This window comes from Pelodiscus sinensis, chromosome 31, assembly GCF_052426305.1.
Source record: "Pelodiscus sinensis isolate ZL-2025 chromosome 31, ASM5242630v1, whole genome shotgun sequence".
NCBI classification, from domain to species: domain Eukaryota; kingdom Metazoa; phylum Chordata; order Testudines; family Trionychidae; genus Pelodiscus; species Pelodiscus sinensis.
Window position 1 is genome coordinate 10,782,623 of NC_143082.1, and position 25,430 is coordinate 10,808,052.

At 45.1% G+C, this 25,430-nt stretch overlaps 1 protein-coding gene across 1 annotated transcript in view; it reads left to right on the top strand.

The window, feature by feature from the left end:
* The window catches only part of SCN8A (sodium voltage-gated channel alpha subunit 8), a 132,338-nt gene that overhangs the window by 91,422 nt on the left and 15,486 nt on the right, over nucleotides 1–25,430 (top strand). Inside the window, exons 16-21 of the mRNA XM_089774586.1 lie at nucleotides 3,777–4,133; nucleotides 9,296–9,766; nucleotides 11,806–11,923; nucleotides 13,020–13,174; nucleotides 14,678–14,851; nucleotides 21,825–21,947. Of these exons, the coding sequence (XP_089630712.1) occupies nucleotides 3,777–4,133; nucleotides 9,296–9,766; nucleotides 11,806–11,923; nucleotides 13,020–13,174; nucleotides 14,678–14,851; nucleotides 21,825–21,947 (1,398 nt within the window). The remainder of the gene's footprint in view (nucleotides 1–3,776; nucleotides 4,134–9,295; nucleotides 9,767–11,805; nucleotides 11,924–13,019; nucleotides 13,175–14,677; nucleotides 14,852–21,824; nucleotides 21,948–25,430) is intronic.

The following is a 25,430-nucleotide window of genomic DNA, read 5'->3' on the forward strand; positions in this document are numbered from 1 at the left end:
ATGTTTGCCAGACATTGCACAAAAGCGTTGGGCTCTACTGTAGATGCAGCAGTGGAATTTATGGTACTGCGAGCATCTTTGCTACTTGGCTGCTGGGTTCCTGGCACACATGCACCTCCCTCTCTCCCCCGTCTGAGTGTTGCTTGTCAGTCACTCCCATGTGGGAAACACTTAGGGTACGTCTATACTGCAGGGTTTACTCGAAATAAGCTATGCAAATTGGGCTACGTCAATTGCTTAGCTTATTTCTAAATAGTTTATTTCGAAATAGGGAGCGTCTATGCAGCACCGATTTCAAAACAGAGCACTCTTCTTCTGAATTCCCTTACTCCTCTGACAGTGAGGGTTCCGGGAGACAGAGTAAGAAGTCCTCCAGCTTGACAGTGTTTTGACACTATTTCGAAATGACTGCCTGCTGCATAGACGTAGACCAAGTTATTTCGGGATAGTGCTAGTTATTTCGAAATAGTTTTACAGTGTAGATATACCCCTAGGGACCAGCATTTGAAGACATGGAGGTTACTTACGTAACTGGAGGTTGTACGTGATGTCTGGTCCCTATCTGTTTTCCATTATTTTCCCTCCTCTGCTTTGGATCCTGTTCGATTTGCAGTTACAATAACATTTGCCCACCCTGCTTCTTATACTCTTGGTAAGGAGCACTCGGAGATGTGCTGTGCATGTTCAGAGCACTGGACGTTGCTTGCTAGCATTTCCAGTCTCAGGTGCATGTGTGCATGCATATCCATGTATATGCCTACTATTTACAGGTAGGGATCACACACATGTAGAACCGCCGGGTACACTAAGTAACCCCAATTTTAAAAACAGATTAGTGAATGTTCATGGGTAAATTCCGCTCCACTCTAAAACAAGCACTTTAAAATCTGGGGTTTTTCCCTGACTAAAATCCAAATATAAAGTTTCTTTAAAATGTCAAATCAAGCAAATTCTTAGTGCTGATTTATTGCACTGTTTGCTATAACAGAAAGCTAAAAACTTTTTTCACTTGCTAAATGAACCACTATCAAAATGGCTAAAACATCCTTTTGGAACACCAAAGACAATATGGATTCCCAGTAAAAATAACAACAATAATATCAGAGGCTGAGCTCTGCAAAGAGAGACATTTATGTTATAAAAGCTTTAGCTTATATTGGTAATAGGTTCTGGTTTTCAGTTTTAATTTATACTATTTTTTAGGATTTGGGCTACTTTGTGCCATGTAACAGCTTAGAAAATGTTTTCTTTACATTTTATAATCTTGCCTGAAATGTGTCTGTAGATATCTGAGCAGAAATTCGTTGCTTCATTAACAATTAAATTAATGCACACGTTAAAAATAATTGTTGACATTTTGTAGGTTAGTCTCTGTTATTGTTTTGCCTATTTGCCAGCCTGAGTGCAAATCCACACCAGATGTTGACCAAGACATGCACTAAGCAAAGTAATAATAGGGAGTGGAACAGGCTGTACTTTGCAATGTAAACAAGATACTGTTAATTTAACTGAAAGTCCTCCTTTTGTGTATGGGATGTGTATTTCCCTCCCCTACAACATTTGTTTCTGAAGTTACAATGGGTGTCATTCTACTGATACGTGTTTCCACGTTTAAACTGAACTTTGGCACCGTTGTACTGTTTGTGGCTGGAAATACATTCAGTATTATTCATCCAGAATGGGGGAAGCAGGCACTGCTATGGTTGGCAGGTGTCCAGTATTGAACCGGACAGTTTGGTATTTTCACCTGTCCAGTAAAAAAAATCAGAAAATCTAAAATGTCCAGTACTTTCTGATTTTTTTCCTGGCCAGGATGCAAAAATCCCAGGATGTCCGGCTCAGTACGCAGGCAGCCTAGCAACCCTAGTGCTTACTGAGTTCTGCAGGGGAGCTGTCTGACCCTGCGCACAGAGGCAAGATGGCAGGCGGCCAAAAAGCCTCACCACGCATTTCTTAACGGGGCCACACATGGAGGGAGGGGGTGTTTGGTTTTTGGGTTTTTTTGCTTAACAACTCTTGGTCTTTTTTTTCTGGGTTTTTTTTTTTTTTTTTTCTGAAACCATCTGGCAACCCTAGGCACTGCCCTGAAGAGTTTGTGGGGTAAGACACTGAAACAGGCGTGAGGTGCTGAGCACCTGCAGGCCCAACTGAAGTCTGTGAGGGTACGTCTAAACTACATGGCTCCGTCGACGGAGCCATGTAGATTTGTTTGTTTGGCAAAGGGAAATGAAGCCGCGATTTAAATAATTGCGGCTTCATTTAAATTTACATGGCTGCCGTGCTGAGCCGATAAACAGCTAATCAGCTGTTTGTCGGCTCAGCGCGCTAGTCTGGACGCTCCCCTGTCGACATGAAAGCCTTTTATCGACCTCCCCGGTAAACCTCATCCTACGAGGCATAACGGGGAGGTCGATAAAGGGCTTTTAGGTCGGTGCCGGAGCATCCAGACTAGCGCGCTGAGCCAACAAACAGCTGATCAGCTGTTTGTCGGCTCAGCGCGGCAGCCATGTAAATTTAAATGAAGCCGCGATTATTTAAATCACGGCTTCATTTCCCTTTGCCGATCAGCCTAATCTACATGGCTCCATCGATGGAGCCATGTCGTTTAGACACACCCTGAGAGTTGTCATCTTACTGGGTCTGGCCATAAGGGTTGTGCAGCTCTCCTGAGCTAGGGCCTCATGCTGCTTGCAATTAAATCCATGGGAATGTTGCTAATTGGCTTCACTGGGAGTGAGATTGGGCTCTTCTATTGTGAGTGCTGGATCAGGGCCCAGTTCTGCACAATGTCTGTGCATGGTCCTCCTATCAAAGCGATGGGGTGGGGAGGGGAACTCCCCAGGTAGTGAGGAGAAGAATGGTGGCTGGTAATTGTGAATTGTCCTTTGCTGCATCTTCCTTTTCTTTTGATGCAGATTTCTTAGATTTATCCCGTCCTCTTCCTCCCCCCAGCCCCTCCAGACCTCAGTTGCATGTTCGGAGGGGAAGTATTGCTTTGGGAGGGTCCACTTGAGTGTGCAATAAAGCAAAATCAAAAGTCCATTCCGCTCTGGGCCATGTACTCTGTTCGGAGGCAGTTTTCAATTGTCCCAAGGACTACAAGCCGAACGGCCTGATTTTCAGAACTGTTGAGAACCAGTAGCCTGCAGCAGCTTAATCTAGAGTTAGGGACACTCAGAACTTTTGAGGGTTGGGGCAAATGTGGGAAAGGGCTGTCTGCGGGCTAGCATGGTGCTTGGCTTGCCCAAAAGGGACCATATTTTTCAAAGAATTCAGTGCTCAGCAGCTTCCATTGTGACACTCAAGTTCAGCTTTTGGCCAATTATTCAGGAGCCTAATTGGAAGATGAGTTCTCTGGAAATCTGGCCTCAATTATGAGTGCTGCGCACCCTGGGAAGCCAGACCATTCTTCTCCAGAGGGAAGACTAAAAGGCATGTGTATAATTTATTCCCATGTGGGGCACACGATTACAAGTGGTTCATTTCATCCAGCGCTTGTAAAGCAAGACGGAAACTTGATTTTTTTTCTTTTCAAACATGAAATGAATGTGGGAGCAGGAGGGGAGTTGAATGCAAAACCTGCAAGGATGAATTCAGAGGGGTGCTAGGTATCTCCCACTCCTGTTGACTTCAGTGGGAGAGGTCTGAGCTCTGCACCCCTTAGAATCTAGGACTTGTCTCCATAATGGTTTCTTTGCAGATTTTTCTCTTTGTTTTAAGAGGAGATGGACTAAGTGCTGCTTGTGTCTCTCTTTGTTTTTGGCTGTTTTATGTAGCTGAGAGTCTTCAAGCTGGCGAAGTCTTGGCCCACTCTGAACATGCTGATAAAAATCATTGGCAACTCAGTGGGTGCCTTGGGAAACCTGACCTTGGTGCTGGCCATCATCGTGTTCATCTTCGCTGTGGTGGGCATGCAGCTCTTCGGCAAGAGTTACAAGGAGTGTGTCTGCAAGATCAACCAGGAGTGTGTGCTGCCCCGCTGGCACATGCACGATTTTTTCCACTCCTTCCTTATTGTCTTCCGCGTGCTATGTGGGGAGTGGATTGAGACCATGTGGGACTGTATGGAAGTGGCAGGACAGACCATGTGCTTGATTGTCTTCATGATGGTCATGGTCATCGGGAATTTAGTGGTTAGTAACTGATTTGCTTATTATTGTATTGATTGCTTGTGGGGGGGGGGGGAGGTAGTGGGGAGACCACAGGACTGTGAGAGGGACGCGTGTTCCATTCCAGGCTCTGCCATGGATTTTCTATAGCGTTGGGTACCAACCACTCAGGCCGCTAATTCTGGATGCTCATTTTTCTGGTGTCCATCTTTAGAGACCCTTGCAGCTCATGTTCAGAACTCTTGAGCAACTGCAGCTCTCATTGACTTCATGTTGAAACTTGGGGGTACTTACAACTTCTGAAAATCCGGCAGTAGGTTCCTAAAGTTGGACACCCAAAGTTAAGCCCTGACCCTGCAGGGTTAAGCATGTGCATAATTGTTTTCATGATTGAATCCTTAAAGCCCACTTTTTGAAAGATGGACTTAACTTCTCGGCTCCCAAAGTCTGCTCCCAGTTTTTTTGCTCTAGCTCTAGATTAGTCGGGATTTAAGCCAATGTAAGTGGGAGTAGAGTTTGGTCCTCAATTTACCCATTTGTAAAACTGGTATAATATGTGCATGTCTGTCCCCATAGAGCTGCTGTGAGGTTTAATTAATGTTCCTAAAGTGCTTTGAGAGCCTGTGGAGAAAATGGCCCTGCTTTATGGAAAAAGAAAAATGTTAAATTTTAGATAAAAATCAGTCTCACAGAAATCATTCAAAAATGCAAATTTTCACGTACAAGAGTGCAAACCCGATTGCATAAAGTTTCAAACAGCCCTCCCCGCCCCCTAATCCTCCTGACCCTGGCTCTATTTTTAAATAATCCAAAACAAGATTTCAAATCATTTTTAAGTTTGCACCACATCCCTATGTTTAACACATGAGGTTGTATACAGAATTACTTCCTAAACTCCCAATGAATGAAGTAGGTAAAATGATAGATTAGCTCTCAACCTGAAGGTGGCGGTCTTGTCACAGGCCAGTTTCTTAAGCCAAATCCATAGGGAAAGCTTGGAATTACAATACATATGCAAATTCCATTCAATTAATTATGGACTTAATCAAGATATGGGGTGGTGGAACCTTTATCAATGAAGGTGCTCACTACTTGCTGAATGGTATCCTTCCTGCCTTATCCATCCACTGACTTTGATCTTTATGTACTCAGGTTTAACACCCTTTCTCCTGATACTTTATGCATAGAGGTAGAGGGGTAGGCGACAGACCATTGTTATTATCCCCTCCCCTTCCCTTTTCCTGTTTATTTCGAGTTTCCTTATCCTCTAATCATAACTCCAGTCATCTGAAGAAGTGGGCTGTGCCCATGAAAGCTCATGATACTATCTACATGTTTTGTTAGTCTATAAAGTGCTACCAGACCATTTGCTTGCTGTTTTTTTTCCTGTAAGGGTACGTCTTCACTAGCCCCCTAGATCGATCTAGGGAGGCTAATGAGGGTGACCAGAATTGCAAATCAAGCGTGGGATTTAAATATCCCGTGCTTGATTTGCATGCTTCCAGCCGGTCACCATTTTAGAGATTGACTAGCCCAAAGTAACTGCCAGCGTCTATACGCGGCAGTGAAACGGGATTCCAATTTAAAGCCCCTAAATCGAATTAGCTGGTAAACCTCATTGAAGGAGGAATACCAGCTAATTCGAGTTAGGGCTTTAAATCGGTGTAGACGCGGGTAGTTACTTCGGGCTAGTCAATTTCTAAAATGGCGACCGGCTGGGAACATGCAAAGCAAGCGTGGGATATTTAAATCACACGCTTGATTTGCAATTCCAAGCACTCTCATTAGCCTCCCTAGATCGATCCAGGGGGTTAGTGTAGACGTACTCTAACAGACTAATTCGGCTACCCCCTGAAGCTCTCAAATGTCAGTTCATCTTGAAAGCTCCCATGTTTTAATGTTTTAATGCTTGGTGATGGCACTGTGACTTTAAAGTACTATTTTACAGCTTTTGTGTGCCTGTCCAGCAAAGCACTTGTGCATTTGCTTAATCTTCAGCATGTGAATAATCCTATTGCCTTTGATAAGACAGTTCAATTGTTAGATGCTTTACAGAATTGGGACCTAATTGGATGCCTCCACAAAAGCATCCAGCTACTTTGTTATAAAAGCCAGTGGTATAGAGTAATCGAAAGATATTGATCCACACATGGTGCGATGGGCTAATGGAATTTCAGAAGAAAACCCAGTTTTTACGTTAAAACAAAGTAATAGAGGAGAAGTAGGGAAAAGCAAGCGAAGGACCCCAAAGTTACTTTTTAAAGTCTCTACATCAAGATTGGGAAGTTTCTTTCTAAAAATGGTACCCTTGCTCAGTCATAAAAATGTAGTCTGGATGAAGATCAGTGGGTGAAACTGCACAGCCAGTTGTGGGGGAGGCTAAAGGAGCATGGTGATCCCTTTTTGCCTTAAATTTGATGAAAAAGTGTATGTGGCAGGGTGAAAGACAAAGGACAGACCAATGGACACACTCATCATGTTTTAAAGCAGCCACCAGGGGACTCCTTGTGGAGTTTCTCTGCAAAGCCTTGTGCCAGGAAAGGGAACTTGACAGAAAAGTCGTCTTCTTTGCTTTGCTTTCTTTGGTAGGATAACAAGCCTTGTGAGTAAAGGAGAAGTGGTGGACATGGTATACCTAGACTTTAGTAAGGCATTTGATATGGTCTCACATGACCGTCTTATCGATAAACTAGGGAAATGCAACCTAGATGGGGCTACTATAATGTGGGTGCATAGTTATCTGGATAGCCATTCTCAGAGAGTAGTTATTACTGATTCACAGTCATGCTGGAAGGGCATAACAAGTGGCGTTCCACAGGCGTCTGCTTTGGGGCCAATTCTGTTCAATATCTTCATCAATGATTTAGATGATGGCATAGAGAGTACGCTTATTAAGTTTGCAGATAATACCAAGCTGCAAGTGCTTTGGAGGATAGGGTCATAATTCAAAATGATCTGGACAAACTAGAAAAATGGTCTGCGGTAAATAGGAAGGAACGATCAGTTTCACACACACAGAATGGGAAACAACTCTCTAGGAAGGAGTTGCAGAAAGGGATCTAGGGATCATAGTGGACCACAAGCTAAATATGAGTCACCAGTGGGATACTGTTGCAAAAAAAGCAAACATGATCCTGGGATGCATTAACAGGAGTGTTGTGAGCAAGACACAAGAAGTCATTCTTCCTCTCTACTCTGTGCTGATTAGGCCTCAGTTGGGCACTGCATTTCAAGAAAGATGTGGACAAATTGGAGGAGGTCCAGAGAAGAGCAACAAAAATAATTAAATATCTAGAAAATATGACCTATGAGGGAAGACTGAAAGAATTGGGCTTGTTTAGTTTAGAAAAGAGAAGACTGAAAGGGGACATGATAACAGTTTTCAAGTATCTGAAAGAGTGTTACAAGGAGGAGGGAGAAAATTCGTTTTCCTTAGCCTCTGAGGGTAGGACAAGAAGCAATGGACTTAAATTGCAGTGAGGGAGGGTTAGGTTGGACATTAGGGGTGTGTCTAGACTACAGGGTTTTGTCGACAAAAGTGGACTTTTGTCGACAAAACTATAACTGTGTCTACACTGCCACATAATGTCGACAGAACTCAGCTGTTTTGTCGACGGCTATAAACCTCATTGTACGAGGAATAACACCTTTTGTCGACAGAGTTCTGTTGACAGAAGGCGTTATTGCATCTACGCTGTCCTTTGCGTCTACACTCTCATGTCGACAAAGCGGCTTGCTTTGTCGACAGAACTGGATGTAGTCTAGATGCTCTTTGTCAACAGAAGCTTTGTCGACAGTATCTGTTGACAAAACTTCTGTCGACAAAAGCCTGTAGTCTAGACGTATCCTAGGAAAAACTCCAGGGTGGTTTAACACTGGAATAAATTGCCTAGGGAGGTTGTGGAATCTCCATCACTGGAGCAGGTTGGACAGACATCTATTAGGGGTGATCTAGACAGTGCTTGGTCCTGTCATGAGGGCAGGGGACTGGACTTGGTGATCTTTCGAGGTCCCTTCCAGGTCTAGTGTCCTGTGTTTTTAAGATCTAAATCAGGGGTGCGCAATAATTTTTGGCCAGTGGCCACCTGAAACATTTTTGAAGTGGCCCTGGGTTGCCGCAAAAGGGGCAGGGCCTAAACTGGAAGGGGCGGGGCCAGGATGGTTCTGGGCTTCCTCACCCACAGACCATAATTGGTCTGAGGGTGGGGGAGACCCTTTGCCCCCCCTTCCCACTAAGCACCCACGCCCCTGGCAGGGAAGGAGGAGGCTTTGGACGTTCTCCCACTCCCAGGACAATCAGAGCTTGGGGGCAGAGGAGCACACAAAGTTTCCTCCGCTCTGCTAGGAGCACGCGGCACTTTTCTAAGTGCCGCACTCGCCTTGTAGGGCGGGGACAGCGTGGAGGAAGCTTCGTGCAGCTTCCCTGCCTCTAGGCCCTGATTGGCCTGGGGGCGGGAGAAATGCGCAAAGTTTCCTCCGCCCTGCCCCTGCCCTGTGAGGCGTGCAGGGCACTTCAAAGAAACTTTGTGTGCTCTCCCGCCCCCAAACTCTGATTGGCTTGGGGGGCGGGGAAGCGTGCAAAGCAGGGTGGGGGCAGGGCAGAGGAAACTTTGTGCGCTCCTCCCATCCCCAGGCCAATTTGGGCTCGGGAGCAGGGGAGCACGTGAAGTCTCCTTCCGCACTGCTAGGAGTGCATGGCACTTCAAAGTGCTACATGCTCCTTATTGGCCTAGGGGCGGGGGAGCAGCAGGGCCTCCGTGGGTCGGATCAACCCACTTGGTGGACCGGATCTGGCCCGCAGAAGCCCTTTTGCTCACCCCTGATCTAAATCTCTTGGAACCTGGCAGATTAGGCCCATCCCTAACTTTGGTACCTTGAATCCCAGGCCTGCAATGAGCAGCATGCGGGCTACCTGGCCTGTGCATCAAGACTCACTGATTGCAAGAGGGTGGGGTGCTGCCGAGGGCTGTCCTGCAGGGAGCTCATTACGGGATTGGGGCCCTAATGTTTAAGTTCTGAATTTGTCAATAGAAACATCAGGAACAAAACTGATTTTCAGTGCAGCGCTCGCAGGTTTTGTTCTACAGGTCCCATTCATGTCAGTGGGACTCAGGTAGCTAAATGCTCATATGCAGCTTCACTGCAGCCCGTCATCCCTCTGCCAAATGTGACCTCTTCTCCTGCAGGTGCTGAACCTGTTCTTGGCTTTGCTGCTGAGCTCTTTCAGTGCCGACAACCTGGCAGCGACAGACGATGACGGGGAGATGAACAACCTGCAGATAGCCGTCATCCGCATGAAGAAGGGGATTGCTTGGGTCAAGGTGAAAGGACGTGAGTTCATGCAGGCGCATTTCAAGCAGAGGGAGGCGGATGAGATCAAGCCCCTGGACGAGCTGTATGAAAAGAAGGTGAACTACATGGCTAACCACACAGGGGCCGATATTAACAGAGACATTGATTATCAGAAGAATGGCAATGGCACCACCAGTGGAATTGGGAGCAGTGTGGAGAAATACATCATCGATGAAGACCACATGTCCTTCATCAACAACCCCAACCTCACCGTCCGGGTGCCCATTGCTGTGGGCGAATCCGACTTTGAAAACCTCAACACAGAAGACTTCAGCAGCGACACGGATCCCAATGGCAGCAAGGAGGTAGGGTGGGATGGTCCGTGTTCGCTTGAAGCACACGTCCGTTTCACCACTATGGGTGACTCCTGTGGAGAGAATAGCATTGCTAAGGAGGTGATGGCAGGTCTCATGTGGTATGTCTAGACTACATGCCTCCGTCGACAGAGCCATGTAGATGAGTTTACTAGATATAGGAAAACGAAGTGGTGATTTAAATAATCGCCACTTCATTTACATCAAAATGGCCGCTGCACTTGTGAATGAGGTTTACCAGAGCTGTCAACAAAGGCTTCCCTTGTCGACCGTGGCGTGTCCAGACTGCCCTGCTGTGCGCCGAACAGCTGATCGGCACCGTGCAGCGGTCATTCTGATGTAAATGAAGCGGCGATTATTTAAATCGCTGCTTCATTTTCCTGTGTCTAGTAAACTCATCTACATGGCTCTGTCGACAGAGCCATGTAGTCTAGACATACCCATGGTGCAGAATTTTGAAGCTGGGGAATCTGAATTCTGTTCCCTGCTTTTGTTGTTAATGTGTACTGTGATAATGCCTACGGGCTTCAGTCATGGAGCGGGACCCTAATCTGCTAATCCTCACCGAAACACAAAACAGAAGTCAGTTCCTGACCCAGGGAACTCACAACCCAAGTTTAAGACATGTGGCAACAAGTAAATACTGACCGACAGCTCTTCCACACATTGTTCCAATGTGGTCTCGGGCTAGGGCAGGGCAGGGCTACTCAACTTTGGAAGCCCCGGGGGCCACAGTGATATTCCCAGTACATGCCAAGGGCTGCAACTTAAGTGTGGTTGCATATACGTGCAAATATATATGCAGTTAGTTTCTTTCACACTGACAGGCATGACTGCAAAGATTAAGGCAAGACTACACAACACACAGGCTCCATTTAAGTCAGTTCTGTTGATATTAATTAAAATGCAATACTTACCCAATTTCTACCCATATGACAGCACTTTTAATGAGCAATGACAGTCCAGGAATGTAACTACTAAAACACATATCAACAGAAGACCATTATATTGCCTACTTTTTTGTTTTGGCTCCCACCCATGTGTTGACCCCACATAAACCCAAACCGCACAGCAGGCCGTAAACAAATGGGCCGTGGACTTTGAGTAACCCTGGGCTAGGGGCATAATTCTTTATAATACAGGAATCTATAAAAGATCAATTAAGTTGGGCAGAGAAGGAGACAGTTCCTGCTTAAAGGAGTTTACAATCTAATCTCTCTATTGCACTCTCTGTCGCTTTAAAATAGGGATAGCACTTAGATTCAAATGCCCAGCCATTATCAACAGGTTCTTATTATCCCATCAGTGATGTGTTTCTCTTGGCCTTGTGGCTAAGATCAAGTGCAGTGTCACTTTCACGTTGGGAACAACAGCTGCCATGAATCAGTAGGAAAGGTTTGGGCTACAGGGGAAAGTTAGCTTTCTGGCTGAGGTATAGCACACAGTGTTAAGGTATCTGAGTTATACTCTGAACTGTGTCATGGATTGCCTTGTGTGATTTTTAGGCAAGGCACAGTGCCTCTCGACTTCAGTTTCCCTGTCATTAAACTAGGAGACTACCATCAGTTCACAGGGTTTGGTGGTTAAGGATTCAATAGTTATCTTCAGTAAAGTGGTTTGTGGCCCTAGGATGGGTGTTATCACACAGTTGTAGTTATCATTGCTATAACTGTTGTGTGTTAAGGCACTATAGGTGCACTAAGTCACTGTAATATGACTGTAATAATACCCATTTGAAGGGGGAAAGAAGGGTCTGAAATGTGATTGCCACCCCCACAAAAAACTGCAGAAGTTCAGGTTCAGTTCCCTAGCTGCTCTCCAATCCTTAAGATTTTTTACTTAAAAAAACAATGACTAAATATCCTAATCAGAATGCCTGGTTCACCGTTAGTATCGCAGACCATCCTGCCAACAGCCAGGAAATTCAGTTTCCTCCGCTAAGTAGCTATATCCCATAGAGAGTGGTCGTGACATTTCATCTTTAGTTTTACCTGGCTGACGTGGGGGTTGGGGTTCTTTTTGTGTTCAAGAAACTGGATGATACCAGCTCCTCTGAGGGCAGCACCATTGACATCAAGCCAGAAGTGGAGGAAGTCCCTGTGGAGGCACCAGAAGAATATCTGGACCCAGATGCATGCTTCACAGAAGGTGAGTTCATCCCAGATAGAGAGATGGGCCTCTGAGTTGACTTAGGGACCCGTAGCTGGTGTAAGCTTAGCCTAGGGCAGGGGTGGGCAATCACACGGTGGTGGTTTGCCAGGGTTAGCCGTCCATGCTATATTTGTCTGCCACAGGCACTGGCAATTTACTGCTCCTGTTGGGAACGGTGATCCGCAGCTGGCCAATGGGAGCGGTGGGAAGCAGCGTGGACTGAGACACCGCTTCCCGCAGCTCCCATTGGCTGGGAGCGGTGATCCATGGCCAATGGGAGCTGCGATCATCGGTACCTGCACCCATCCAGGTAAATATAGCAATGGGGGCGGGGAGGGGGGAGAAACAGGGCACCAGGAACTAACCCTGGCAGACTGGATCCAGCCCCCGGGCTAGTATTTGCCCACCCCTGGCCTTGGGGTTTAAGTATGGCCAGATCAGATCTAGGGATTTTTAAAGACCCTCAGTTCTGCAGACATGAATAAATTATAGTCCCACTAAGGATTTGCAGGATGTAGGCCTTTGGGGATCAGCTGTTGTTGCAATGGTCTCGGCTGTTAACAGCTAAGGCAGGTTTCTCCTTCAGTGAAAGTGAGTGGCACCAGGGGTTTTGAAGCAGGAGAACTTGGGTTTTATTTCTGCTGTTGCTGCTAGGAAGATACTGGTGGCTACAGTGTGCATGACAAAGCCACTGTAAAGTCCTACGTGGCCACTGATGTATTAGATAATCCCCAGGGCAAAGGTGTTTTACATGGCGTGAGGTGATCCATCAGTGAGTTCTCGCTCGGCTGCGTTCTGCTCACTGAGCATCATTTCAGTTTGCTGAGCATCATTATTTTAGACTGACTGCTCAGAACCTGATGGAGAGCTGGGCGTGGAGATACCACCGTGGCGGGGATCAGCATGAGGACCTGGAAGATAGGTGGACTGATTGGACGGGTACATTTTTCTTTGAATTGAAATGCCACCCCTTTAAGACTAGAGGAGCAAGGTCTTATTTATGCAGCCACCCGTCTGTTCTCACAGTGCCCCATCTCCCACCCCAATACAATTCTTCTGACAACCTCTCCTTTCCACGCTACCCCCCATGCAGGTTGTGTGCAGCGCTTTAAGTGCTGTCAGGTCAGTATTGAAGATGGGCTGGGCAAATCCTGGTGGATCTTGAGGAAGACCTGTTTCCTGATTGTGGAGCACAACTGGTTTGAGACTTTCATCATCTTCATGATCCTTCTGAGCAGTGGAGCCCTGGTAAGTTGGTTCTGGAAGTCTGCAAAGCCAAATGACATTGTACTGGGGCTCATCTCCTACTGTACTGAGAGATATTTCTGGGTATTTGGTGGGGAAAAGCCATTTCTTGTTGGGTAATGAAGGATGGGTATTGATTTGTATTGCAATGGGCCCCCTTTGTGCTAGGTGCTCTACCAACACCTAGTAAGAGATGGTTCTTGCCCTGACGGTTTTCCAATCTAAGTAAAATTAAGACACAAAACTAGGAGCCCTGCAATCTCAGTTCCAGTTTTGAGTTCTAATTTTTCCCAGATCTTTGAGAATAAGCTTCTGGAGTGTTCAGTGAATTCCCCTATATGGGGAAGGAAGAAATGCAGTACAGTGATGCTGCAAATTCTAGTTCAACGGAAGTCTGAGGCTTCTCTAGCGTCTCATTAGTACCTTTGGCTAGAAGATCCAAAAGATCTCTGCACCCACAACTGTAGTCTGATTTTTTTTTCTTTTCTTTTTCTTTTAAAGAGCTCAGCTCCCATTTAGGCATCCAAATACATGGAAAAATGTTCACATGAGCTCAGCTCACCACAGGTTGAACCTCTCTAGTTCGGCACCTTTGGGACCTGACCAGTGCCAAACCAGAAAATTTGCTGGATCACAGGAGGTCAATATTATCCAGCAGCACTACCAACACTTCCACTGCTTGCTGGGCTCTTAGAAGACATTTGGAGGTAAATTCGAGCTAACTAACAGCAGAGGACACTGAGAACCAGGACTGGTGGCTGTAAACAAATTTTATGAGGCTGCAGGAAACTTGGCCGCACCCATGATAAGTGGACATCCAGCTAACTAAACTCATGCCAGAGTATGGATGCTGCCGGACCAGAGAGTGCTGAACTAGAAAGGTTCAACCAGTGGATGCATGTTGAGAGCTAAACTGTTTTGAAAATCTGTCTGTAAGCATTGCTGTAGAAGACAATGGGTACTGAGCACTTTTGAAAAACTGTTGCTCACTTTGGGTACGTCTAGACTACAGGCTTCTGTCAACAAAGAGCGTCGAGACTACATCCAGTTCTGTCGACAAAGCAAGCCGCTTTGTCGACATGAGAGTGTAGACACAAAGGACAGTGTAGATGCAATAACGCCTTCTGTCGACAGAACTCTGTCGACAAAAGGCGTTATTCCTCGTAGAATGAGGTTTACCACCATCGACAAAACTGCCGAGTTCTGTCGACGTTATGTCGACAGAACTCGGCGGTAGTGTAGACGCAGGTATAAGGCCACTTTTGTCGACAAAACCTTGTAGCCTAGACACACCCTTTGGCACTTAATAGGAAATGAGACCCTTTGAAAATCTGGCTCCATGGGCTTGTCTAAACTGGACTTCTTTGCAACAGTGCAACATGCTGCGTTAGTGTACAAATGACTTGCCCTGGTGCAGCTTACCCTAGTTTTAAAAAGCTGCTAGTTTGCTGCATATTCAATGGCAAAGTCTTATGTAATGACAAAGGGCACCTATTTAATTCTCAGGCCTTTGAGGATATTTACATAGAACAGAGAAAGACCATCCGGACCGTTCTGGAGTACGCAGACAAGGTCTTCACCTACATTTTCATACTGGAGATGTTGCTGAAATGGTGCGCCTATGGATTTGTCAAGTTCTTCACCAACGCCTGGTGCTGGCTGGATTTCCTCATTGTGGCTGTATGTATTTTCTGCTTCTGATCTCTGGCTGGGGAAATAAGTTTGCCTGGGAAGTAGGGTGTGGGGGGGGGGGTCATGCTGTGCTCATGAAAAGGGTCGACAGGGTGACCAACCTGAGGTGGAGCCAGAATTTACCAATGTACCTTGCCAAAGAGCCACAGTAATGGGTCAGCAGGCCCTATTAGCTCCGCCTCCCGCACCTTCTGCCCACTAACAGCCTCACCAATCAGCACCTTCCTCTCTCTCATGTGTTCGTAGCTCTCTAAAACTGGAGAAGGGACAGAAGCATGCAAGCAAAGCTGCAGCAAATTGTTATATGCAGCTGAGGAATTTCTGCACCGCAGGTCTTAAACAGATGTGTACCAACGAGGGGTTTCCATCTCCTGGCTTTTGCTGTGTTAGCATTAATCTATCATGGGGGAAGTTATAGAAAGTGTTCAGGGGAGTGTAAAGAATTTGTGCTATGAATGAATATACCTTTCCCTGGCTCCAAGCCAGCTGAAGCAACATCTTCTCTCTCCATCTAGTTTATATGAAATGCCAACGGGAGAGAGTCCAGCAGGTGGAACCTTTCAGTGTTGCCACCCGGCGACAACCATAAGCACTGTGGACATTGGGTACTCAGGCCAAAGGGTCTGTTCCAATCTTTTTAGAACCCCAGGTGTCTCCAATTTGAGTGAAGAAAAAGCTGATTAGGCAAGATCAAGTTTGTCTTTATTCCTCTTTGCTGAAGAGAATCCAACACCCAGAAGAAAATGGCTGATCCTCACATCTGGAGATATGGATCACAATAGCAACTTGGAATAAGACAGACGTAAGACGATTGAAGGGGTTAGACCTTCAACGGGGGCCAACTGGCATAGAAAGAGCTGGCTGGAGGAATACACTGAAAGGGTGAAATGAGGAGAAGAGGGGAAATATTAGCTAGATCGTTGCTGAATAGAAAGAACAAAAATATTTAAAACATTCTGGGTGACATTTCCAAAAGCACCCATGAGTCTCAGGTTCCGAAGTGCCAGAGTCATTTCTGAATATGAGAGTTTTAGGCTCCCGTGTCCCTCAGGTGCTTCTGAATAGTGCACATGTGCATTCAAAACATCCACCTGTGGGGCAGAGTCCTAGCAAATGGCCAAGCAGACCTGCTGCAGTCAGCCACATGAAAGATAGACTATTACGCTTGAGAAAAAGCCTTCCTGAGTCTCTCGTTGGAAAATTCTGAATTCAATATATTTCTGCGGTACAATGGCTATGGGAACTTTAGAAATATCTGAGCAGAGGGCAGAATTGTCCCTGGTGATTTGGGGCACTGCTAATATAGAGCCAGAGTGAGATCAAATTGCCTGATATTTACTGTACAAAAATTAATATTCTAATTTGCTATTTGCTCTCTGCTCACTTGGATGCCCCTCTTCTAAACGCAGATCCTAAAAGTAACTCTTCTGATTTGTAAAGTCTACTGAAGCTGTAACTCTGTCTTGTATTACTGTGTAGTGAGGCATAAAACTAAAAAGAAAATGCCAAGACCAGAGCCTCAACTCCTCCCAAACTGGGCTGAGGAAGACGGTTGGGCAAGATGAAATTGATTAGATATCCTTTAATAAGGAAAGGCCTGCAGTTGAGTTAGCTCGTAGAAAAATTGTAAAGGTTACTGTCCGGCCTCATGCTTCATGGCATGAGCTAATTCCAGCTGGGGTCAAGAAGGAAGTACGGTATTGCACAATTGGCAGATGCAGTGTAGGTTTGTTCACATTTTTTCACAGCATCTGATCATCGCTAGAGTCAAGATATTAAATTTCTACCATACATAGAGAACAAGAGCAGCAAGTGATACATATCAGGGCACTTCTGAATGCAAAGAGTTTTACTGAAGATTTTGGGCATCACCTGGTATAGTAGTTGGAGAAATGACACCTTTGTGTGTAAAAATCTGACGAGTGAATTTGAATCTATCAGTGTTAAAACAAGGTACTGGGGCTTAACATGGTCAACAGAATTGTCATTAAACATCCCATCCTGACTCTATAAGACTTTTAAAGTATCTCAAATGGCAGAACTTGGGTTTGAGCTGAAACTCATTATGGGAACAATAACTAAGGGGGAATAAGTGTTTAACAATACTCTTGAATGTTATTTTTCAGGTTTGTTAGCATTGATAAATAACCCTCCTCCTCTGATTCCTAAAGCATGCTGCGTGTACATGTGAAGAAAGAGTCTTTTTCTGGGTGGTAATAATAATTAAGGCTTTTGCTTTTCACTCCAGCGGGATTACTTTTGGCATGTCCCAATGCCCTCTAAACATTCTGTTGATGTTTCCAGTGACTTGAGAATATAATACTGAAACACGCCAGTGAAGGTTGAAATGTCGTTTTGTAAGTTTCACTATTTTTTGTCTTGTTCACAGCAGGAACCAAGGCACTGATTTAAGTGTAAGGGGCTTGAGGAAGTCTTGGTTGTTTTGTACTCGAAATGCTTGAATTACCTCTGCATTGTGAGTGCATTAGCAATGATTCTGCGTCCAGCCCCCCCCCCCCCCCCCCCCCAACCCATAATCTAAACTTTGGGTCTGAAACTCCTCACTTGTTTTGGGGGAGGAAACGGGGCTTGTAGATTTTTTTCTGCTCTGCTCCAGCCTCGTTCCTTCTTCCTTCTTGCTACAGCCTGTGATGATTTACCTACAGAGCAAGGTCTCGCTCAGCACAAATGAGTCAGTTTTCGTGAAGGCTTATAGCTGATTCCTGCTTATTCACAGACCAGGTTGCCTGGAGCTCTAGCCGAGGCCTGACACTGCTGTGCTGCACTGGGGGAGAAGGGTTAGAAGGACTTGTTCTTGAAATAAGAACTTAAAGCTATCTCCCTTCTGCTTGTCTGGTATAAACTAAAGCTCCTGTGTGAGGCATTTCTTGGAGGTAGGTGAAGAATCCCCATGTTTTCCCTCTTGCAAGGAAGTTCTTCCTAATATAGGTTGGAAGCAGAGGCTAAGGCAGCAGCCTCAGGCTTGTGTCTGAAATACCTGCACTTTCTGGAACCAGGCATTCAACAACATCCGTCCAGTCCAGAGTAGGGATGTTAAATATCGGTTAATTGAATAGTCGATTAACCTCATGAGTTCTTATTGGTTACTCCACTATGCTGCAGTACCCAGGAGTGGGGCCAGGAGCCAATGTGCTCCGGGCCCACTCCTGAGGAGCCCCCTGCCACTCTGCATTGCTGCCTCTGTATCAGCGTCAGGTGCCAGGCGGAGCTGGTTCACGAGGGGAGCCAGTTTAAAACCAGCTCCCCTCGCGGACTGGCTGCCTGCTGCCCCACACTGCTGCCTCTGATACAGAGGCTGCAGTGCAGGGTGGCAGTAGCCCCTGTCCAGGGGAAGTTTGAGCTCCCAGATCCGGCAAGAGTCAGGACTAAGCTGCCTGCCTGCCCAGTTCCTAATACACTTTAAATGCAGAGCTGCAGCAGAGGTAGCTCTTGGACCCATTGCAAGCCAGGACTAAGTCAGGCTGCTGGGCAGCCTGCTAAACATTTTATTGGCTGGGTGGAGGTGGGAAATGCGTGTAGTCTATAGCATTAACCTATACACTTTTGCTTATCAGTTAATCGACTCCACTATTACATCCCTAGAGTAGATTGATTGTGGTCCATGAAGGCCACTGTGAGGCTAGTAAAGCTTCCATGGCACATCTTATCAGAGTAACAAAGGGCACACGGACAAACGCTTAAATATGTCCCCTTCTGCCCACTGCTGTGAGCCATCTGGGTACAGTGAACTCTGAAGACAGAAGTGGGAGCACTGTGCATAAGCAGTAAAATGAGATCGAATCTTCATCCCACAAATGCCAGCAATCTCACTTCCTCCCTACCCTCTTACACGCCGCAGGCTGCTCCTCCCAAGGCTCGGTTCAACCACGTCCACACAACATGCTCTCATTTGAGGGCGCATTTGAAGCATTAAACTGCCCCTGCTTTTTTTGAGAGAGGAAAAATCCTGATGCTTCTCTCAGGCAAAAACAAAAAAAGTGGTCAGTGACTGAGATTGCTAAATCCTGGGCTTAGTGATTAGTTTCTTGTTTTAGTCTGAGATTCCTTCACTTCTAAATCCCTTAGCCATTGGTGTCCATCTCCCCGTACCCGACCCCTCAAGCTCAAATAGGCATGATTACAGTGAGAGAAAGGGAAAATATGTTTCTCCTGCTGGCCAGAGTTACCATTTGGGAAAGCTGTGATAGACAGTGAGGCTGTGTTTAGACTGGCAAGTTTTTCTGCAAAATCATGTGATTTAGCGGAAAAACTTGCCAGCTGTCTACACTGGCCACTTGAATTTCTGAAAAAGCACTGACGATCTCATGTAAAATCATCAGTGCTTTTCCGAAAATACTATGCTGCTCCTGTTCGGGCAAAAGTCTTTTTCTGAAAGACTTTTGCGCAAAAGGGCCAGTGTAGACAGCACAGTACTGTTTTCCGCAAAAAAACCCCGATCGCAAAAATGGCGATCGGGGTTTTTTTTTGCGGAAAACCACGTCTAGATTGGCCACGGACACTTTTCCGCAAGAAGTGCTTTTGCGGAAAAGCATCCTGCTAATCTAGATGCGATTTTTCCGAAAATGCTTTTAACGGAAAACTTTTCCGTTAAAAGCATTTTCGGAAAATCATGCCAGTGTAAACGTAGCCTGACTATGTAACACATAGGTCAGTGTATTGTGTGTCCCTTTCTATCCACGATCCACAATGTAAGTCTTTTACCACCCCCAGTCTGACCGTTCACTCGTGCTTGCAGCTCTGATGGGCCCTGCTTCAAGCCACAGCATTTCAAGCAAGAAGACAGCTGTCACAAATACGACCCATCTAAGGATATAGCTACGTAGCAAATCCCGACGCTTCTCCCCCACGGCAGCATGTCTCCTAGACCAGGTTAACTGACACAGGCTGGAGGGGCTTGTGCTGCAGAGCTCGGGCTGGAGCTTGGATTCTGAGACCCTCCCCTCTCACAGGGTTTCAAAGTCCAGCTGAGCCTGAACATTTATCCTGCTATTTTTACACCTGAATTGAGAGCCTCTCCCACCTCTCTGAGTCACTGCTGTGGTTTTTTTTCCCCCATATAGACATACTCAGACTAGAATCAACAGCCCAGACCAAAACATCCCTGAATACTGGCGCATTCAAAATCTGGGCCTCAATTTGGTTCCTTTCTAGAGAGACCTAGCATCATTCTTGAAGTTAATTTCCCTCTAGGTGCCTCAGTTTCCCCATGTTTTAAAGGACCATAAAATGTTGCTGTTAAGAACAGAGCTAAATTAGCTAATAATTGAAATGGAAAATCACTGTGTAGAGGCTCAGTTATTTCATGATACATTGTGATCAGTTGCAACTGACATTTTAAGTGGTTTAGATCCTTGCCCTTATGTGCCTCTGTAGTGTGACAACGGTTGATTTTTATATCACAAGTGCTTGCATGGGAGGCAGATGAATGTGTTGACACTGAAGGAGAGTTGTTATTTATACAGGACCCAATCCACATGTTGTCAACAGCAGTCTTTCCAGTGACTTCGGTGGAAATTGGATCATACATGTAGAGACATTAAGGCTGCGTCTAGATTGGCATGATTTTCCGGAACAGAGTGTCTAGATTGGCACGGACACTTTTCCGCAAAAGCACTTTTTGCGAAAAAGCATCCGTGCCAATCTAGACGCGCTTTTCCGCAAAAAAGCCTCGATCGCCATTTTCGCGATCGGAGCTTTTTTGCGGAAAACAAATCTGAGCTGTCTTCACTGGCCTTTTGCACAAAAGCTTTGCACAAAAGAGACTTTTGCCTGAACGGGAGCAGCATAGTATTTCCGCAAGAAGCACTGATTTCTTACGGTAGGAAGTCAGTGCTTTTGCGGAAATTCACGCGGCCTTTGTAGACAGCTGGCAAGTTTTTCCGGAAAAGCGGCTGATTTTCCAGAAAAACTGGCCAGTCTAGACACAGCCTAAGTGTACATGGTGCTTTCTCGGGTTGAAGGTCCTTTCAAATTCACATCAGAACATGTAGCTCATCGTAATGGATCTTAAATTATATTCTAAACCATAATCTTTAACAAAAAAGGAAGGCTTCAGGATTAAGGCAGAGTACTGTGGATTTTGGACATCTACATTCTATCCACAGCTCTATCATAGACCCACTGCGTGACTCTGAGCAAGTCATGTTGCCCTTCTCTGCCTCAGTTTCCCCTGTTTGTAAAAGGGGTAATTCTAGTAACCCTCCTTCAAAGCAGGTTGTGCTCAGTGATAATTAAACTCTGGATCCTTTGTGAGTCGTTGTATGTATGTGTTAGAGAAGTGCTATGTGTCAGCAGAACCAAAAGCATCTGAGATTTAAAAATGATACAGATTTGAAATCGAGTGCTTTAAAGCCCAGGATGTTCAGAATGTTATGGTACCAACCCATCCCTAAAAATAGACATATGCTTTTGACATAAAATAATAAATCCATACTGTGTCCATCTACAGCCACTGTCCTAGAAAGAGCACCACCATCAGGAATGAGTGAGGGGACTGCTATTTGAATAAACTGAGCAAGGCAGTTTGTGCGGTGTGTGTATTTATCTGTATTCTTTTTCATAGGTACCTTTAAAATTTGTCTGGCTTATTTTAATGGGAGCTGCTGGGACCCTGCAGACAATAAAAGGGCGAGGGTAAGGTTCTTGTAATCCGTTTGGGCTCCTCCTTCCAACAGACCCTGTTTCCGTCTGTGTGTCTCTGCCTCTCTCTCACTTATTTTTTCCCTTTTGTTTTTTTCTTATGCCTCTCTCAACTGCATTATTTCCTTCCAGGTTGTTTCAGTCAAGTGAAGTAGGCAGCTGGTGTCATGTCTTCGGTATTTATCTATGGGGGGCCCAGACCTGCAGTCTGGGCTGGGATTGCCAGTGCTAGGGGATTCATTCTAACAGTTTGGAACATTTTTCTTTTTTTTTTTCCTTTTTCTTTTTGTTTTCTGTGTAGGTCTCTTTAGTCAGCCTTATAGCTAATGCCCTGGGCTACTCGGAACTAGGTGCCATAAAGTCCCTTAGGACACTAAGAGCTTTGAGGCCTTTAAGAGCGTTGTCCCGATTTGAGGGGATGAGGGTAAGATGCCATTAGCAGCTGATCCTTCTGCATGCCTGTGGAGCGGGTTTTTTTAAGCATGCTAGAACTGATCAAACTGGTGGGAAGATAATTCCAAACAGAATCATGATGCAGCTGCTAACTTGATCACACATCTTTGTGTACGTCCCCTCACCCTGCCCTCTGCTGCACGCTCCCTTTCTAAAGAAGGGAGTTGCATTTAGCTGCCTCATTACATTAATTATTGGCCCACACCACATGCCATTCGTAGAACATGTTCAACACTTGGCTGTTCTCATTTGGCCTGGCTTTTACCTCTAGCATTCGAGGCGGCTTCTCAGCTGTAACTTTTTTTTATCTAGGGAGAATCACCAGGTGCAAAGAAGCAGAATTTGAACCACCTCAAAAGTCTTCCTCCCTCTCTGTCCCCCGAGGTGTTGGCCACAGTGGGAGCTGGTGGGATTTAATCCAGGGAGAATTTAAAGTTTGTTTTTTTTGTTGTTTAAAAAAAATTGTATGCAAGTTGGTAAAAGGCTGGCTCTCCTTCTTGGATAACTCAGGCCTTTGATCCCCGCAGGAAGGAAATGGGAGGAGAGCACAGCTGTTTCAAAAAAGCTTTTGGTTTAATTCCTCTTGTTGCACCTTGTTGTTCTCAGTCCAGTCCAGTGATGACTGGACGCCTTGTCTGATAGTGAAGCTATCCTTTTCACTCCCTCCCTTTTACCATGCTTTTCCGGTTCCCAGTCCTGTCACTGTGATATTAGCAACCAAGCACAAGCAAAGCATTGAACTTAAGCTTTCCTGAAATTGCTAGATGGCACCAATGTCATGGGGATTCCATTTGAAATGATGACAGTGTCTTGTTACTCTACCACTGATTTTATATTTTGCTGTTTCCCCCTCCTTTTGTATTAGAATAATCATGTACAAAAAAGGAGGGGTGGGGGAAATCTTTCTGTAGGTAAAGGGTATGCTGGACCAATGGGTTTTCACTTGCTGGTGTGAACAATAATAATTTAGGTCTGTTGCACTACAGATCAAGAAAACGCACACTTACATTGAAAGATACCATAGAAGAAATGGAATACAACAGTGGGGGAGCTCACACTAATCTCTAATTTTGCTCCAGGGCATCTCTGGAGTAACTCCATTAGAGTCAGTGGAATTACTCTGGATTTGCATAGGTGTAATTTAGAGCAAAACAATAGCCTACAGCCTAGAATGACCTGTTGTTCTTAAATAGATCTCTAGGGCACAACATAAACGACAACATCTATAAAGAAAATCCAGTGGAAGCAGTAGTCTGTCCTGAGGATAGTGATGGTACAGTCGCTGTGGGCTACATACACTTAGCCTCAAGTCAGCTACAAAATGTGACCATATCAGAGTTGTGTAGAAAATGAGACCTTAACTAAGCAGAAATGATCGTGATGAGGCCATTCAGATAAAAATCGTTTTCTGCAAATTACATCAATAGCACAGTCACAGTACAGCCCCCCTCCGCTCATCTACCTTCAGAACCACTCTGAGAGTTTCAGGTTCCTTAGAATGGGATGAAATCTATGATTTAAAGTCTTTTAAATAGCAAAAGTGGAATTCTGAAGAGTCCCTCTTCCCAGTGCTAAGAAAACTCAGTGGTTAAATTCACCCCCGTCTGCTTATATTCCACTTACTCTCAAATGTCAGGGCTTGGTGTGCATAAGCCATGTGCCAGCATTCTGTGTAGGATCTCATTTTATCCTAAGAGCATGAAGGGGGCAGCAATGTCTTGTTTCTGGAACTTGATATTGAGAGCTGTGATTATGCCTCTTATTTGTGAGTGACCTTGGGCAAGTCACTTAGCCCCTTAGTACTGGGCATAGAGAGGTTAAGAATACTTCACCAGAGAGCTGAGAAGTTTAATTACTGTTGTAAAGTCCTTTGAGTTCCTTAGATGTAAGGCGCAATACAAGTGCACAGGGTTATAAATATGAAGCATTATTACTGGGAATAACCTTCACCTGCTAAAACAGATTTCAGGTATTGACCATGGGTGTTTTTATCTTAATCTTTAGATGCTCGTGGGACATTTGCCTGAACTGACACTGTTGGAAAAAGGACTTTCCCCACTAAAATCCTGGCCCATTGACATTAATGACAAAACTCCCATTGACTTCAGTTGGACCAAAATTTCACCCTAGCTTTGTCTACAATTGATACTGTTAACATAATTTGGGTCAGAATAGAGTAAAAAGTATTAATGAAATATCAATATCCCCAAAGCTACAGATTTAGTATTTCTAGCAGGATAGCCTGTAACTTAAAGACCTGGAAGAGATTCTTGTCAAAAAGCCTGGTTACATGATTAAAACTTACAGTCCAGGTGGAGCGAAGATGACTTGTATGAACTATCATAGAATCATAGACTCATAGAACTGGACAGGACCTCAAGAGGTCATCGAGTCCAGTCCCCTGCCCTCACTATCTGCTAACCAAACAGGGTTGATTCCTCTCTGGTATTCTATTAATCTGCTTTGGTGGGTTCCCCTCTCTTCCCCCACCCCAGGTATAGCTTTTAGTTTAATGCTAAACAGTGGGTTTACAGATTACATAGCACAATAACAAAGGGGGCCATTTGTTCCAGCAGCAAAATGCCAGACTCATCAGACTTTGTGCATATGGAGTCTGGCCAAATTAGGGGTCTAGAGCACCCCCTCCACAGCTGCTTCTATAGCCAACGGTACCCCCCCACTTTTGTGTACACATCTTCCACAATGGACAAATGTGGAGTTTATGTGGCATCATAGAATCCTAGAGTTGGAAGAGACCCCGGGCAGCCATCGAGTCCAACTCCCCAGCTAAAAGCAGGTATGAAGGGTTCTTCTGCACCAGAATGAATTTCATCCACATAGAACCAGTTTGCCCCCCTACTGCAACATCAGCAAAGTGTTAATACTTATTTTGTCATTAGGGCCCATATGTGTTGATAAAGTTTAATGCTAAAAAGTGGTGTGTGTATATACTGATATAACACGGTCACTCAGACTAGTATAATCAGAGACGAAAAAATGGTCATGAAGTCCCTACCTAATAAATGACATTTTAAAAAATAAATGTAAATCATGCTGTTGAGTCTCAGCCCCTTCCGTTCCCCCCACTGGGAGATTTTGAATTGTACCTGGTGTGGAATCAAGAGATTCACGTGCACTCAAAGCTGGGAAACAGTTTCACTTCAGCAAAATTGATGCAAGGGGATTAACTGTAACTGTGCTTCTTTGTAACCTTCTCCATTCTGTTTTGTTCTGACTTTGAGACAAGTGTTGATCCCCCCCTTATAGGACCAAAACAATCCCTTCAACCCCAAGGACAGTAATTTGAAATGTCTTTGCAAGTAGTTCTTTGCTTTTCTCTACTCCATAGTAATCTGCATTTTACAGAGCTTGCTCTGCTCTTAAATTATTCAGGAAATATGACAGTAATGCTATGAAACATGCATGCACTCTTGTCAATTGCCAATGCACAGTC